Source organism: Parasteatoda tepidariorum, chromosome 8, assembly GCF_982258835.1.
Source record: "Parasteatoda tepidariorum strain Cologne lab strain chromosome 8, Ptep-v5.0, whole genome shotgun sequence".
NCBI lineage: Eukaryota > Metazoa > Arthropoda > Arachnida > Araneae > Theridiidae > Parasteatoda > Parasteatoda tepidariorum.
Window position 1 is genome coordinate 80,943,003 of NC_141762.1, and position 17,061 is coordinate 80,960,063.

The 17,061-nt window shown below is 29.7% G+C and overlaps 1 protein-coding gene across 1 annotated transcript in view; it reads right to left on the reverse strand.

Annotated features, from left to right (window-relative positions):
* The window catches only part of LOC107444984 (lachesin), a 186,174-nt gene extending 184,744 nt beyond the window's left edge, over positions 1–1,430 (reverse strand). Inside the window, exon 1 of the mRNA XM_016059278.4 lies at positions 1,106–1,430. Coding sequence (XP_015914764.1) covers positions 1,106–1,154 — 49 coding nt within the window. The 5' untranslated portion in view covers positions 1,155–1,430. The remainder of the gene's footprint in view (positions 1–1,105) is intronic.
* Positions 1,431–17,061: the final 15,631 nt, after the last annotated feature.

Sequence of the window (17,061 nt, forward strand, 5' to 3'; positions counted from 1 at the left end):
TTCCAATAATCACCCATTTTATAAAAGTTAGTAAAATGTTATTATCCTCATACTAACACAATAAATACAATTGTAATATAAAAAAGAAATGAATATATCTTCGTTTTCTATTCTGAAATTCATGAGTAGTTGTACTTAACAACAAATCATTTAACAAAGTCACTCGACCTTAAAACCATCAGTTTTTTCAGATTTAGTTTCCTAACAAAATACTTCTTTTCTAATTTTTATAAAACATTCAAGAGATGTTTTACTAATATTTTGGTTATTTTTTTCAATTTAAGAAGGGATGCAATACAAAAAAATTTAGAATGCATTATTAAATGTCTTTACATACAGGTTAAAAAATTTAGTAAAATTGCCGTACTGTATCATAACGAAATTTTTGATAAGAAAAAATATTAAATCTGGTAATAAAACCAAACTATAAACCTTTCATAGGGCAATAGTTTCCATTCCAATGGAAACGACTTCTACTCATATGGTAATGGTTTCCATTCATGTGGAAACGGTTTCCATTCATATGGTAACGGTTTACCGGAATGTAACGACATTTTGTATTTCAAAATTATTAACACACATTCAGAAAAAAGAAATACTAAAAAGTGAACTAATCAAATAATTTGTTCTTATGGCAAGCTCCAAGGTATAATAAAATCATCGAATGTATCAAATTTTCTTGCATATTATAAAAAAATAACAGTATTTTATTGTTGATTTTACCAAAAGTCACTACTAAAAAGCTTCGCAAAAATTACTGTATTTTTTGGTGTTCCCATAAAGCCAGAAACACGGTAAATTTTACCATATTTTGGTGGTTTTACAAAGAAAAATAACTTTTAAATCTAATTTCTACTTTTAATTCAATTTATTTAAATTTTTCAATCGTCTTAATGTTCATGTCTTCATACTTCACTTTTGCTTCGTAAATCTTGAAGAACAGTGTTTAATAGTTTTTTTAAATCCGAAGAACGGCTTCACAAAATTTTCTGTTCTCTGAAAATTGAATATGTTTTTTCATTTTATACTTTATCTTGGAGATCCTAAAAAAATTAAAATTTGGATGTGAAATTTTAAAAAAAAACTTTAATAGAATTCTACGTACCTAACAGGCAAAAGAATACGAAAATATATCCAAGACTGTAATAGTTCATTATCAGACCTCTTCCAACTTTCTCTTTAGTTATTTAAATTATAATTTAAATAAATTTGTGCAGACATTTTTTTAAACAAAGTTCAGATTCAAATTTGAAAGCAGTGTACTAATTTCAAAAATGATAGCAATGATGTGAAAAAGTTTTTTCTACTATCAGTTGCGTTAATTAACAATAATATGACTAAGTTTATGATTTTATATCAATAGGCAATATGGTATTGATAGAGGATATCGACTTCAGAAAACACCATCCAAACGAAGACGCGAAGCGAGAAATGAGATTATAAACGGGCGCTTAGCGGCATTCATGCATCTGGCGCGCGCTTTCCAAGCATGCGCCTGGACACGCCTGGACATGCGCCATAGGATAGCACGTGGCGCGCGGAGGCGAGAAATCACATTATGCTCAGAGTCTCTTGTTTTTACCCTGTTTTCGTTATATTCCAGACGCGGCCTGAGCCGATGAGCTGTATATGGGAGAAAATGTTATTTGCTTGAATTCACTTGGGTTACAAGTTATTTGAATTTCAATGTTTATATTTTTTTTTCGTTCTTTTGTTTTATACTTTTTTTTAACATTATTTATTCTTTTAAGTTTTCACACTTTTTGTTTTCTAAAATCCTATAAGATGCTCAGTAACTTGTACGGGTATGGTTAGATAATATTTTATAATAATAATAATAATAATAATAAATAGGAATTAGTAGAGGGTTTTGACTTTTTTCTTCTTTTTATACGAAACTACTCTACGATGTAGTTTTTATTTTAGATTGTACAGTCACGTTTGGAAATAAATTGCTAGTAAACCACTTTAATCCTATTTTTGCCAAATGCGTTGCGACATTATATATAAATTACTTAAAACGTACGGTTGTAATTAATGAATAAATTAGACTACTTTTAAGCACGGTAATACAAACAAAATTCTTAAAAAAATAATAACTTGTAAATAAGTTACTTGCATTGAAAAAGACATTGTTCACCAATTTTGATCATATTTATTATATATATATATATATATATATATATATATATATATATATATATATATATATATATATATATATATATATATATATATATATATATATATATATATATATATATATATATATATATATATATATATACTTTATAGTTATTTTAAGTGCTATTGTCTTCCCCACACTCAATATGATTTTTTTTTAAGTCTTAATGTGTTAATATCATGTTTAAAAGCATAATGCATGCATAAATCAACAAAAAAAAAATTCAAAACAAAATATTTAAAAATGAGGCTCTCAAAACTGCATTTTTTCTTAAATTGGACAGCAAATTATTTTAATCTTTTTTTAAAGTAAACGAATGTATCAAAAAAAAAACTTGCCAACTTTTAATAAATGAACTGCATTATTTCATTTTTTCTGTACGATTGCATACTTTCAGTTCTTATACTCTTAATTTAAATTTAAATCATTAAGAAAATCAATTTAGTTGTTTTAAGTGTTAAGTCAGAAGAAAAATGTGTGTATATTTTTTCCATTTTTTTTAACGAAGAACTGTTGGGAAACATAATAAGATCTGAAAATAAGTGTGACATAAAAAAATGGTTCGGAAATAAATTCGAAACAAATACTATATAATCAATGCAAAATAAGATGATATAAAAAGATAAATAATATACACTTATTTAATATAATTGGCATTATTTAAGAAATAAAATATAATCATCCGTATGACGCAAGATAATCATAGTTACATTTTACAAACTTTTATTTCAGCAAATGAATAGCAACTTAAAAGGCAACAAAAAACTCAAGCAATTTCGTACTCGAATTTAAAAATGCAATAACTGAATTACGAATTTTTTTTTTTCGGAAATAAAAATATTTGAATAATAACGTGAATGTTATTTAGATTTAGCTTCACACATTAAAGTGCAATTATGAGATTTAACTTCCATTAAAGTGTACATGAGCTCCCGATTTGATGTTTAAATATAGATTTCCTTCCAACAAAATTTTATAGTGTTCATCACGAAATTCAGAGAGATATTACTTCAAAATTTATTCGGTGTGAGGTTATGATTCTTTTACTTACATAGTGCAGTTTTTTTACTAGTACATCACCATGTGACATAAATTTATTATAATTATTAATATTATTAATATTCACACTTTTTAAGTAAAGAACATCCTCTCAAAAGAAGCAAAATTTTCGCTATTTTTCCGTTACTTTCTGAGCCTTTATTGCCTTAAAATTTCCAAATATGCAAAATAGATATTTAATTTAAATATAGATCGACATTGAGAGAAAAAAAGTATGGTAAAAATCTTTACATACCAATAAAATGCATCGTTTTCTGTGAGACACCAAAAAGCAAGGTAATTTTGACCTATTTGAATTCTTAAAAGAATTCATTTTTCAAAATATTCACAGCCTCTAACGAGGCTGAACTAATTCAGTAACTTAAATCCGTTTAATGTTGCTCCAAAAACCTAAAATGGCAGAGAGGAGATAACGGGTATGAATCCCACGTCAACCATAGATGCATCTAGAAATAAGTTATTTATATGCACATAAAAATGCAGACTAGTAAGCTTCTTACAAACTTTGGCTTATAAGGCTTCTTTAAGTCTAAGAACTGATAGCAGAAGATATAAAAAGGCACCACAAAGTTATTTAAAAGGATAGGGCAGGATTCGAACTTGTTGCCTATACACGATACAATGTATGCATTTTTGTAATGTTCTTTTCTAACTTGTGCTATCTGTTCTTCAACTTAACAATCGCTCAAAGAAAATCGTATTTTATAATAAAGAAGCATACCAATATATGTATGCGTAACAATAAGCAAATAAAGTAGTGGTAGAAGTAGTTATTTATTTACGTCACACTAGAGTTGCACAATGGACTACTGGCGACGTGGTCTGGTTAACATCTCTAAGGATGATCCAAAGATATGCCATTTCGATTTTGATACTCTGCATAGCGGATAACTTCCCCGTTTTGGTAGCCAAGTGACCTGATCGCGAAGTCGAGCACTACGCGGTAGAATAGTTTAACAAGAACCAATACCGTGCACCTTCGGTCCCTGTGCAGGCTAATCAAAGTGGTTACCCACCTACTCACTGACCACAATCAGTGATACTTGACTTCTTTGTTTTACGAGGAACCGCATCTTTTCAATCAGTTTAATTAAAACACAAACAGATAAAGAAACTCTCAAGTGGAGACTTTTATTATCATTTTTATTAACAGGGGCCTCTTTGCACTCTCGCCATTCCACCAAACGCTATGTACCAGACTAAACAGAAGTACCAGATTTGTATCAAATAGTAGCAACTGCATATGTAGCAACAACTAAATAAATTTGGTTTTTAAATATACACAGGCCCCGATGCTTAATGTAAGGAATTACCTGTCTTGCAAGACACAGACAAGTCTGTGTCTTGCAAACTGTAAACGCATGGGAAAGGGAACTGGTTATAGAGCTATGTCTACCTTACTTAAGTTCAGTAATGCAAGGTAACCATAGATAGTAAATCTGACACGTCATGATGCTGAAGCATCTTTCTTCTAATAGGGAAAAGGGACTGCTGGAATGCATACCAAGACATCACTGCTACTTTTTGCTCATTGAGTGATTGTCTTACTCAGCAGACTGTGCAGAATATGTTGAAACTATTGGAGATGTTTATTGTTTTGCTACATAAGTAGTTTTGATGCAAGACAACAAATAATTATAATAAAACATAGATCCATTGACAAACTGCCTCTTTCGCAACGTGTTTTTTTTTCAGCATACAAGGAGAGCTGTCTGTCAGGCTGGCTACTGATAGTCCCAACGATAGCAAAATCTGATTTAAATAAACATTACATATATTATTAAAAATATCATACATCAATGAAATTATACATAATAGTTTTAATGTAACAATACTCTTATTAACAAGAAATCATAATGATTGAGAAGTTAAAGCAGCGGTCAGTGAGCGAAGGGAGCAGGTTACAGGTATTGATGAAAAGAGAAAACTCCAATACACGGAATATCTAATTTTCGCCATTTATTTAATTGATGTGATTCATAATTGCCAAATAAAAATTTTAAAAAGAGCACATGAAAAGATTTCGAACTTAGCCATTTTCATTATTAGATAAATCATAAATTTCCCCAATCGAAATTTAAAGTTTCATATGTGTGATATATGTCGACCGAAAAGCACTGAAAATTGGCAAAAGTAAAAGAAAGGAAGTGAATATAAGGAAACAAATATTTCCTGTTACTGAGAGAACATTATTATAACAAAAATTCCCCCTGCTTCATTTTACGACAGGAGAAAATTTTTGCACTTATTCTTTTTGAATTAAAATAATATTTCTAAAAAAATAAAATTCCTATGCCATGCCATTAAATTATGAAATAGCAAAATATACGTATATGTTCGCTCTATTTTTTTTTCTCAATAGAAATCAAATTCCGCAAAATTCGCTTACATTTTGAAGATTTTTTTAAAACACTAAAAACTTATTACTACACTTTTTTAAAATATAATCAATATGCATAGTTATTTTAACAAAACTTTAACAAAAATATCAAATTGAGTTTCATGAAATTTCCAAATTTATTCATTATAAAGATAAAATTTTATATGAATCCAGATTGTTTCGAAAAAATAAATCTCAATGTGAAATGTACCATGAAAATTTGAAAAACTAGTCTAGTGTCTCGAAATAATTTACTTATCTAAAGAGGATATAAGTAAGCCGTTTTAATAAATCATTAATGCAAAAAACATTTCTTTTAGGCATGGTTACATCAAATTAAACCATGTCATATTTAATTCACATTTTTCGAAACCATTTATTAATGAATCCTTGCATCTCCAGCATATTAAAGAAGAATGAAGAATATGCACTTATTTCGTATTATTTAATTTTTTCTCTGAATTAATTATTTTATGGTATATTAGTTCGTTCAGAATTTCATCAAAACAATATGAAAAATATTTCAATTTTTTTGCAATCTGCTGTTTACTTTTAATTAAAATATTTTTGTTAAATATATATATGTCAGAAAAGCCTCTGAATATACAAAATAAATTCTTTCGTTAAGCACATAACTTAATTAAAAATAATCAAAGTTTCTTGTTTCAGTCTATTGAAACATGATTTTATGTTTAAAATTTGAAAATAAAGAATTTAAAATGAGTAAGCTTATCTTACCTAACTGTCTTGATATTAAATAAACAATCAAAAGAAATTTGAGATTCCATTTCTCTCAATAAATTTCCCTGCATTCGTTTTCTGAAAAAATATTTATTCATTTCAGTAATAATTTAAAATTTTCAGCTGTAAAATAATTCATTTATCCGTATTATTTAATTACGTTTTATTAGCTAACATTCTCGAATGCAACAAATGTATATGTGTTTGCTTTTTAGTAACATTTTAACAAAATAAATATAAGCTCAGGTAATGATGAACCAAGGTCTTAACAGCAACTTATTATTGATTCGTTAAAATTAATTGCTAGAATCTGCGAAAATAAAAATGAAATATTATTTAGTGTTTTTATCAATAATATTTTGATCTCAAAATTAGATTAGATATCTTAAATCACTAGTTTATCTACTTTGCTTTCAGAATAATTTTATCCACAATGTCTTTTTTTTGAAAATTTTAAGAAAACATTTTTTCCAAACGTAGTTACTTATTAAGCATAAATTCTATTTATTGTTAAAAATTATATATATACTTTCTGATTAAAATGTTATTTTGAGTAAATTCTTAATATTTCTTTGCATTTGCCTGGACTTAGTTTATAGGTCTATAATTTGAAGCTGTAGCGCACCAGCAATATTATAACGGTCCCAGACCTAACATGCCAGGTTCAGTTTGATTATTGTTTAAAGTTTGTAAGTAATTGCAAGTAAACTTGCTAATTAATAAAATGTTCATAGGAAATACAAAAAACTGAATTTTATAGTAAATTTAATGTTGCACGTTTAATGTTTTGTTCAATGTTTTAATGCAATGTTTAATGTTTTGTGAAGAAAGACTTATAATCTGTCTTGACACGATTTCTTCTCATACAAATTGATCAACTTTTTTGTCATATGTATTTCACTGGTTATTAGGAAAAAAATCTTTGGATGCAGTTCATACAATATGTTTGAATATTAAGTAGGATAATGAGCAAATAAATCAAAAACACCCACAATATCTAAACTCGGGGAGGCAATAAGATCAACACACCTTCAAAATTTTTAAAATAGCCCCCAAATATTGTGAAAAATTAGACCTCCGCTTTGAGGAATTAATTTAAAGAAACGTATTAAAATAAAAAAAGATAATATGATCTGTTTATTTATTTATATTGGAATTACGTACATTTACAGGCTTGTATGCTCAATTAAGACTTATAAACCTTTGTCCAACAGAAGTACAGATAGAACAGAGAAGGACAGCACGAAAATAGATCCAGGGTAACTTCGGGATTCGAACCCGCTACCTCGACTCCCTGCACAGATTTTGACTGGTGACACCACTGGTCTAGGGAGGCCCAGCTATTATATTAAAATTGAAATAATCTGAATTGTTCTTCAGTTCAGTTGGTAATTTATCCGTTACTTCATATTTCAATAATCTCTAATCCATACTCTGTATGTTTCAACATAAAAATCTGTATATTTTTATTTTACAGTATTTACAACAGCTCTATAAGCAAATATTTTTCATCAAATCAAAATAATTGGTTAATTATTTTGTTTATACGGAACTACATAACGGCAGTTTTTAGTAATATTTTATTCAAATGATTATTATTATTTTTTTAGATGATTATTATTTTGACTTTTTATCGGGTAAATCCAAAAAATAATTTTATATACATATTCATAATCTTTGTATCTTCATAATCTTAAATATAATCTTTATATATATATATATATATATAGTATGATTCGTTACTGGAAACAAGACTTGAATCCTCATTTTCTACAATCACTATAACAGTTCATTGTTCACTTTTTCTTCTTGGATATTCTTTAAGAATAGTCAATTCCGCTGGCTTAAAGTTAGTCATAAATTTAAATGTGGTGACATCCATTCTTCAGCATAATAAGTGTCTGCGTTAAAACAAACAAAAAAAATGCTAAGCCAGCGTGTCGCTTACAAAGCGTCTCACGTCAAACTCAATATGGGTCAAAGAATAGATAACCAAAAACCGAACGCGAATTCGAGGGAAGATCCCAACAATTTTTTCCAGGCTCAAAAAACGTCTTGTTCAATTCTCGTCACGTAGCGACTTTAGGCTGATGGAATGTGTCCCAGGAAACAGTGTGTTCATTCTATATGTGTGATATTGGCTATTAGAGTGGCGTGTTCTTTGTTTTTGAGCTCGCTATCATGGTTTCAATGAATGCGTGATAGAGTGTATTGTTTTGATTCAAATGGGAAAGAAAGATGATGGGAGGTTTAGAAATGTTTGCCACATGTCCGATTTTATATTGTTTCGATTGGGTGTTTGATAAAATGAAATGGTGGGAAAGAAATATAGGAAAAATGTTCTAAATAAATCGGGAAAAAAATGGGGATAGGTTCTGAAACTGAAAATATAACGTTGTTGAAATTGAAAATTGTAGGAAAATGACTGGGTATATATAACTTCTTAATTATTTTAAACATACATTTATTACGATGTGATACTCATATGGTAAAAATAAATTTTTTTCACTCATGTTTTTCAGAAGAATCTATGTATGCAATAAATTTAAAGAGTTACAACACAGATCTGTGTTGTTTAGTTAAGAGGCAAAATTTACTAGACAAAAGTTTATTCGTGGACTAAGCATAGTTTATTCGAGATGGCATCCTTACCCGGTTGAATCAAAAAATTATAGGTATGTTTCCTCCTTCCTCGCTTTAATATACATGAACAGTCAGGTGAAGTAATGGTCGATGCGAATTTTTCTGAGTGTATATATTTCAAAAACTGCTACTAATAAAATAACTCAAAAAGTCACTGGCTTTGTTTTTCAAACCGTCATGAAACTTTTGGGTTAACGAATTTAGTTTGCCACCGAGATTAAAAAGGATACGAGTATTTCATACATAATTTTTAAAAATTCGAAATTCCTTTGTGTATCGCTAAAATTGTCTTTAAACAATTGTATAACAATGGTTTAACAAATTTTCAAACCCTTGATGTTGATACTGTTTGGACACTCTCCTTTACAATTAACCAAAGGCAAAGGTTTATTAAATTGGCAAAATTATCAAAGAATATTAGTTAATCAGCGATTTTCTAAGTATTTTTAAAAATAGTAACTAGCATACATTTCTTAATTAACTATGGGTATTTAGCGGTAAAAATTAACATGCAACATGTTTAGCTAATTTAAGATGTGTAATCTAGCTTGTACTATATCATCTCCATTGTAAAAAAATTCAGGATCAAGTCATGATATAAAGTACCGGCACATTGGTTGTATCATCAGTAAAATCAATTTCCATTCTAAAATGAAATGCCATTATTTTTGCAGAAATATTTAGTTTATTAAAGTTATTCTGCGACTTTACTCTAATTATTACTGTAAAAATGACGGTATATTAGATTTTTTGTTTCGTAAGATGTTTTGGTAAAAATAAATTTCACGTTGGTAATTTGATCTGGAATTTTTGAATGTGTAGTTTGATAAGCTTTAGATTTGTTTCATATATATTTGCCAAGAGCTGTTATGTTTAAAAGTTTATTTTATAGTTCGTGAGATTAATAAAAAACGCAATTATTTTAATCTTTATGAATAATAATACCATATTTATTGCTTACCAAATAAAATCAACTTTGTCAAATTTTTAAATATGAAAAAAAGTAATTATAATGTACTTCTTGAAACAAATATAAAAAAAGACAAATAAATGAGAGTAAGATTAAAAAAGAGTAACTTCCTAGTCTTACAATAAAAATGTGCTTGGTAATACAGTTAGAAATGCCGATGATTTGACTTAACTCTAAACCATGTATGATGAATACTAAGCAAATTTGACATGTTCCGGAAATATGTAAGCGAGGAGGGCCATCTTTCTTGGATATAATTTATGTGGTAACAATTCTCGAAGATCTACTAATTCTTCTATGTGTACTCTCGTAACTTTTCACATAGCCCATTTTTGTAAAAGATCAAAGGTTTGCCGAGTTAATTACTTCAGAAAGTTAAAACAATCATCTCTCTAATATATCCAACTAAATAATCCTTTTCTTTAACTCATCACTCAAACAATAGTTTTGTTAACCTTAACAAGACAAACTAAATTCTTCCCTAATAGAAAACAAACATTCTTAATTAACATTAAGGGTTAGTTAGAGCTTTAATATCCGTCATATGTGATTATGCTTTAATCGCAGTTCTGCCAATCCAGCAGCCAATGTGTACACTCAAAAAGCAGAGTTTCGATGTATAGAGTTCATCTTAATCTCCCATTCATTTATCTCGAGTCATCCTAATTAACTTAAAAGTATGTTTGTGGTGCAACAACAATAACATGCGTTCAACTCCCAAACCAGTAAGCCAATCGCTAATGAAAAGTGATTACTCCTCTCCGTCATATGTTAAAGCGCGTGACTTCACCCTGTTTCCTTCTCGCAGAACATTAATACAGAATCTTTCAGCCTTGCACTTTATGCCAGGAGTATTTCGAGTTGTGGGAGTCAATTCAGGAAAACATTGGTGGTGGAATGCAGGTGTGGGGGTGTTTGAGTGAAATAATTTCCATGTGGTGCTATAGCTAATTTCGTTTACTGAGAGACGGGTTAACGAATTAGGATGAGATTTGTGCTTGTTAGGAAAACAACGGTTTAACCAGATGGAAAATGAGAAGGAATTCATTGTAGCTCATAAGTCTTTGTTATAGGGAAAGGACAATGGGATTTATTAATTTGATTATTTTACGCTACATCAAGTTAAGTCGCGTGATTTATATAGGTGTAAAATTTTCTCGATTCTTAGAAAATAAACCACGTTAAAATTAAACTAAAAATGTTGATAAATTTATTTTTATAGGAAAAATAAAAAAATTCCCACTGTCGATAACTATATGTTTCACCACAAATAATTTCAATTACTTTATGCTTAATTGCATGCAAATGATGATATATAAAACCAAATATTATTCATATTTTATAATTGTATACTACGCATATTTAATCAAATACTATTTATATATAAAATAAAGTATTATGAATTAATTGTATTTTTATTGTCAAATGTTTTCTCTTTCAACTTAAACAACACAAAAAAATTACGTATTTTTGTATCATATGACTGATATTGGTCCGCCATCTTTTATGAAAATCAACCCAATACAATTCGGAAACAGCTGCCAAATTGCAATAATTTTAACAACCTTAGCTGCTGCTATATGTCTTGAATATAAGTCCAAGTGGTCTTAATAAAAGTGTTTAATTCCTATTTACGCGAAGCCTGACTTCACACACGTGACACCGAAGAGGTTTGAAAACCCGTTATTTCACCATCAATTCCTCTAGCCTGCTTCAGCTAATATTTGTGGTGGGCAGACCTATCTTTGTAGAGCGCAGACCTATTTTTGCCTATCCTAGCATAGATGGGTCCGACTCAGGAAGTTTTCGACTTCATGATTGGTGTAATTTTGGCTGACACTTCTTTCAGGTAAGTTAAATCAGAAAACTACTCTTATTGGATTTCTGGATGTTGCGTAAACGGAATGCTAACATCAGTCAATGAGCGAATTAGGCATTGGACAAAATTGACTTTGAACAAAATTCACAGTCAATACTTCTAGCCTGCTTCAAGCAAGCATTCCAGAGCGCAGACAACACCGAGTCTGTCCAGAACTCAGGCGATGGATGAGTGACTCTACTTCATAGGGTTATTTTTTACCCATTCTAGTGAAGAAGGGTCCGACTTAGGAAGTTCTCCACTTCGTGAATGGGGTAAATTTAATATGCACTACTTTCAGGTTAGTTCAGGGCTCGAAAAAACCCAGAAATTTTACCCGTCCCCGAGGACGGCTTGTCCAACAATGTACCCGTCCTCCTTTGAAACTAACCTGTCGCTTCTAAATAAATAAAAATATAATTTCTCTTATTTATTACAAACATTTACATAAATTGCACAATGAATTAGTAGTTATACTAGGATTACAAATACTAGGATTACATTATGCAGTAATACGCATTACATTATATAGTATATACTAGGTTACTAATAGTAACCTAGTATTTCCTTTATGAAGTAATTTAAATGACAAAGGTCAAGTTATCTGGAATGTCAATTTATCCGAGGGTACTGCGCTTTTGAAATGAATCAAATATGACGTTTGCCAGTTCCACAATCAAGCCAATGATTTACAGAGGTTTCTGCATAGAAATCTGAAAGGGGTTTTCCATTTAGGTAGATGTTCATAACTAAGCTAAACGCTTCTTGTTTAAGACCAGTACGTAATGTGTCTTTTTGTAAGTTCATTGCTGAAAAGCTTCTTTCAACCGCTGCAGTACTCCCAGACAGAGAAAACATCAATTCCACCATGAGCAGTATGTTGCTGTATTTCTAGATTAGAGGGTCATTTTAGAAGTGAGGCGCTAGACTCTTGTAAGATAACAAAAATTGGAAATGTATCACGAACATTAACGGGAAAACGGCCGTCCGCGCGGACGTCGGATTCTAGAAATTTGTTGTCCGCGGGGAATTTTTGACCGCCGAGGATGGGCGGACGGGCTGTTTTTCGAGCCCTGGGTTAGTTATCTCAGAAAAGTGATTTTACTGGTTTTTTGGTTGTTGTGTAAATGAGATGTTGACATCATTCATTGGAAAAATTACGGAATATGCAAAGTTCAATTTATGCCATTGGGTAAATTATGTTTTTGCGAGATAGTCCGGCTCAATTTTAATTTTGATGCTAGCGGCACTGAATGGTTCAGACATATCTTACGGGATAGGACTTGCCATTATACTTCTGTTTTCTTATATATATTCTTATATATATATCTGTTTTCCTATATGTTATATATATTCTTATATATATATCTGTTTTCTTATATGTTATATATATTCTGTTTTCGTAGATTAACCATAAATCTTGTAGCAGTGTTTCTCAAAGCACTGTAACCGTAAATAGGAAAGTCTCGATAAGGAAGGTTAGAGCTAGCTTTGACCAGAATTTCAAGACTCGTTACTCGTGATACCACAATGAATAATGTTATGATAAAATTACACCATTTCTAACCATTACTTTTCCTAACATATAAGCGGTGATAAATACAGACTTTAAAAGAAACCCTACTTGGGTTTCTTATAACTAACCTTTTATAAGCATTGTCGGCTTCGCTAATAACCTGAAATTCAAACCATATATTTCTCATCTAATACGTGTTTGATACTTTTTGCTGTGTACAAAAGCATGAAGGTCGAAATTTGACTTTTTACTCTCAAGAACAGGTTACGTTTGGTGCAATACTCGATACTACTCGATACTCTATACTATACAACACCTATCATCAAAATTTCTAATTAGTATTTCCATAGTGTTGGAATTAATTTAGTTACAAAAAATAAGATAAAATTATAATGAGTATCCACAATCTAGTAGCTTAAGACGTTTTGAGTAATTCTATGTTGAAATTCGCTTCTTGTGGGCATGATTATATAATCTGGAACATTAAGAAATAAGGAAACAAAAATAAATGTTATTCTGAAGTTAATTTTTACTATTCTCATAGTTTTGATTGTTAATCTTGAAATTATTTGCCTTGGAGATAAATTCCTAGAACAAATCGATTCGTTGGTTTAAAACAAATTTCATAATAACTGAGAATGCTCTACAACGATATAGATGGATTATAGTCTGCCAAACGTAGAAATTCTGATACCAAATTTTGCTTCTATGTAACAAAAGTAATCTCATGCAGCTCTTTTTCACTTTATTTTACCTAGAAATTATTTTATGACTATAACTTCTGCCACTAGAAATTTAAAAAGCATGCAGTGGTTATATGTTAGTACGTTATATGTGAATTAGCATAATTTCGAATGAGTTGTTGGAAATTTGCATGACTTATTATTCATTTACATTTGAACATTAATGTATTAAATATAAATAAATTTGTCTGAATATGTCTTGCATTCTAATCATTATGTTACTTTCCAAATTAACGGTTTTAATATGAGGAGCCAATTGAAAACTTTATAAAACTATATGGATTTACTTAACCATACAACATTTACAAGAACTATTTTTGTATGAATATATGAAGAAGAAAATAAAATATCCCGTTTTGAAATCTTTAGCACAACGTCTAAAACTCTATACATCTTCACTCCTTGCAATTCCGAACAATTTGTGTAAAGCTGAGATTATTCCTTGATGTATCATGATTACCCCACATTTTCATAGTTGATTTCTTTTACTTGATAATGTGTCTAACGAAATAGGTATTCCAACCCCAAATTTAGCTGCTAGATGTCTCCAAAATGTTTTCTTTTCATATATCTCATAGCTTCAATATTATAATTAGAAAACCACTTAATAATTAATGTTGTCGAAAGAAGATTAAGGTCAATGTAATGTTTATAAGTTAGAACAGTTAATTTTTATATGAGCACTAAGTTTGTCGTAATATTATTTCACGTTATTAATTTTTGCTTTTACAATTTTCAGCAGTTGCATAGTTAATACAAACACGTTCTCTTAATCAGTAAATTGCTCTAACTACACTGTAAAAAATCGATTCTCAAATGCCACAGAACTTTCTCAGATTTTAACGAAACAGAGCAAAAGTTAAAAAGGAAGCTAACTATCATTACTTCTTCGAGGAAATGAATTTTGTTGAAAGTAAAGAAATATTTCGTCATTCTATTTTTTTCTAAAAAAGAAAAAGCACTCATAGCGCTTCATTATATATAACGGGTGTTATTGCTTATCCTTTTTTCGAGGCTGCCATGTAGGTAGATCAACCCTTACAGAACAGAGAGATAAATTGAATCCATGCCCGAAGTGGTACTTGAACCCAAGATCTTCCTGGTGTGTTGTTAACACCTTGATCGCCAAACAGACCATTCGACGTGTTTTGTCATTCCATTTTCGATCTTCTAGTCTTTACTTGATAACAATCTCTCATAATGCACTGCAAAGATGTTACGCACTGAAAAATATTTAGCTAAATATTTGAGACGTTTCATCAGAAACCACGTGATTTCGTTACGAAACTATTCTCAAATTTAGAGAAATACAGCTCAAGGATTTCTGAATCTTCAAAAGCGAGAGTTTTAGTTCTGAGAGTGTATATATATATAACTGTAATAATAAATAATTAAATTAGATCTAATTATATAACAAATTATAAGATAATTCAACGATTTTGCAATATTTTACATAAATTTATTACATTCTCGAAAACTATTCCTTGTATAAACATATAGAGTAAATTAAATATTCATTATGTTATTCTTTAGTGTAACATTTAAAGCTTTACACATCTTCACTTCCAACCTTCTTCAATGACGCAATTCCTTAAATATTACACCGAAATCTGTTCGGGACCGCTTTTATGTTTCAAAAGATGATAAATGCGCTTTTATATCTAATCTCGTGTAAAAGGCTCTCCATCACTTGTCTTGAATCATCCATTTTGATCTGGGCCTTCAAGAACGCGTAGAGAGAGGTTGAATAGAAACTTTGGGATGAAAATGATGATATTGTGCGAAGATGAAAATATCCCACCGCCGGAGACTGTGAAAAGCTCTAATTTCATGAAAATGGTAAGAAAGATGCTCTTTTTAAAAGTGCATTTTTCCTGAAATGCATTGTGATACAAGCAAACTCATCTCATCAAAACCACTTCAGACAAAAACATATTCTGAAACTAAATGGTGGTAAAGAAATGAGATAAAGCATGTACTTCGCTGTAGTGAGTTTTTATTCCTTCGCTAAAAAATGCGTTTTTAGCTTGGATATGAAAAGTTAAACATCGCATTAATTTCACACTTTTAGGGAATATAAAGTTGCTTTTTTTATGATACACGAACTATTTTGGAAAGAAAATATGTTTAGTAATTTAAAAAAGCGCATTTAATGATTAGCCGTAGTAAAAAAAAATTATTTGAATTAAATTAATTTTTATCATATTAATGTTGATAGTTTATGTAAATTCGTAATTGCATAAAAAGATATAGAGATTGAATGTGAATACAGGATCTAATGGGATTGAAAAGAAGCTGAAGATACATCAAACTGTAAAAGAAATGAAGATGCAGATATTTTTATTTTAATTCTGAATTTTAAAAAAATATCACTCATAAATTCAAACTATATTAGTTATTGGCTTGGAAAACTATTATTAATTAAACCCTAATAATTATGTGAAATATCATTTAAGTGAAAGTATTTTTCCAATTATAGATGCGTTCTTTTGGTTTGAAACTAGTAACTAAGTGCTTAAATGTCGTAAAATGATTTTTTTCAAATGAATTCTGATTCTATACATGCATAAACATATTACAGAATATAAATAAATTGAAAAATACATCGAATAATTTAAAATAATTCTCATTTCCTTTTTATTTTATTTATTTAAATGAGACCATTTCTATGCATTTATTGCAAACAATACTATGAATATTCCATGCACCATCTACCAAACTATTAAAATGATGTTAGTAACTAAAACGTCTATATGTTACCGGCAAATTATGAAATCCGGCATTATATATAATGCCTAAAACTAGCTGGAAAAGTATGAAATGATTTATATTTCACACATTGCCTAGGCATTATATAATGCAGGTAGCTATTTAGACAAAGTGTGAAATAAACGTCCTGATGAGGTTATTATGTAAATGATGTGCATGTTACTGTGAATGAACGAAATCGGTGGCTGTTGACTTTC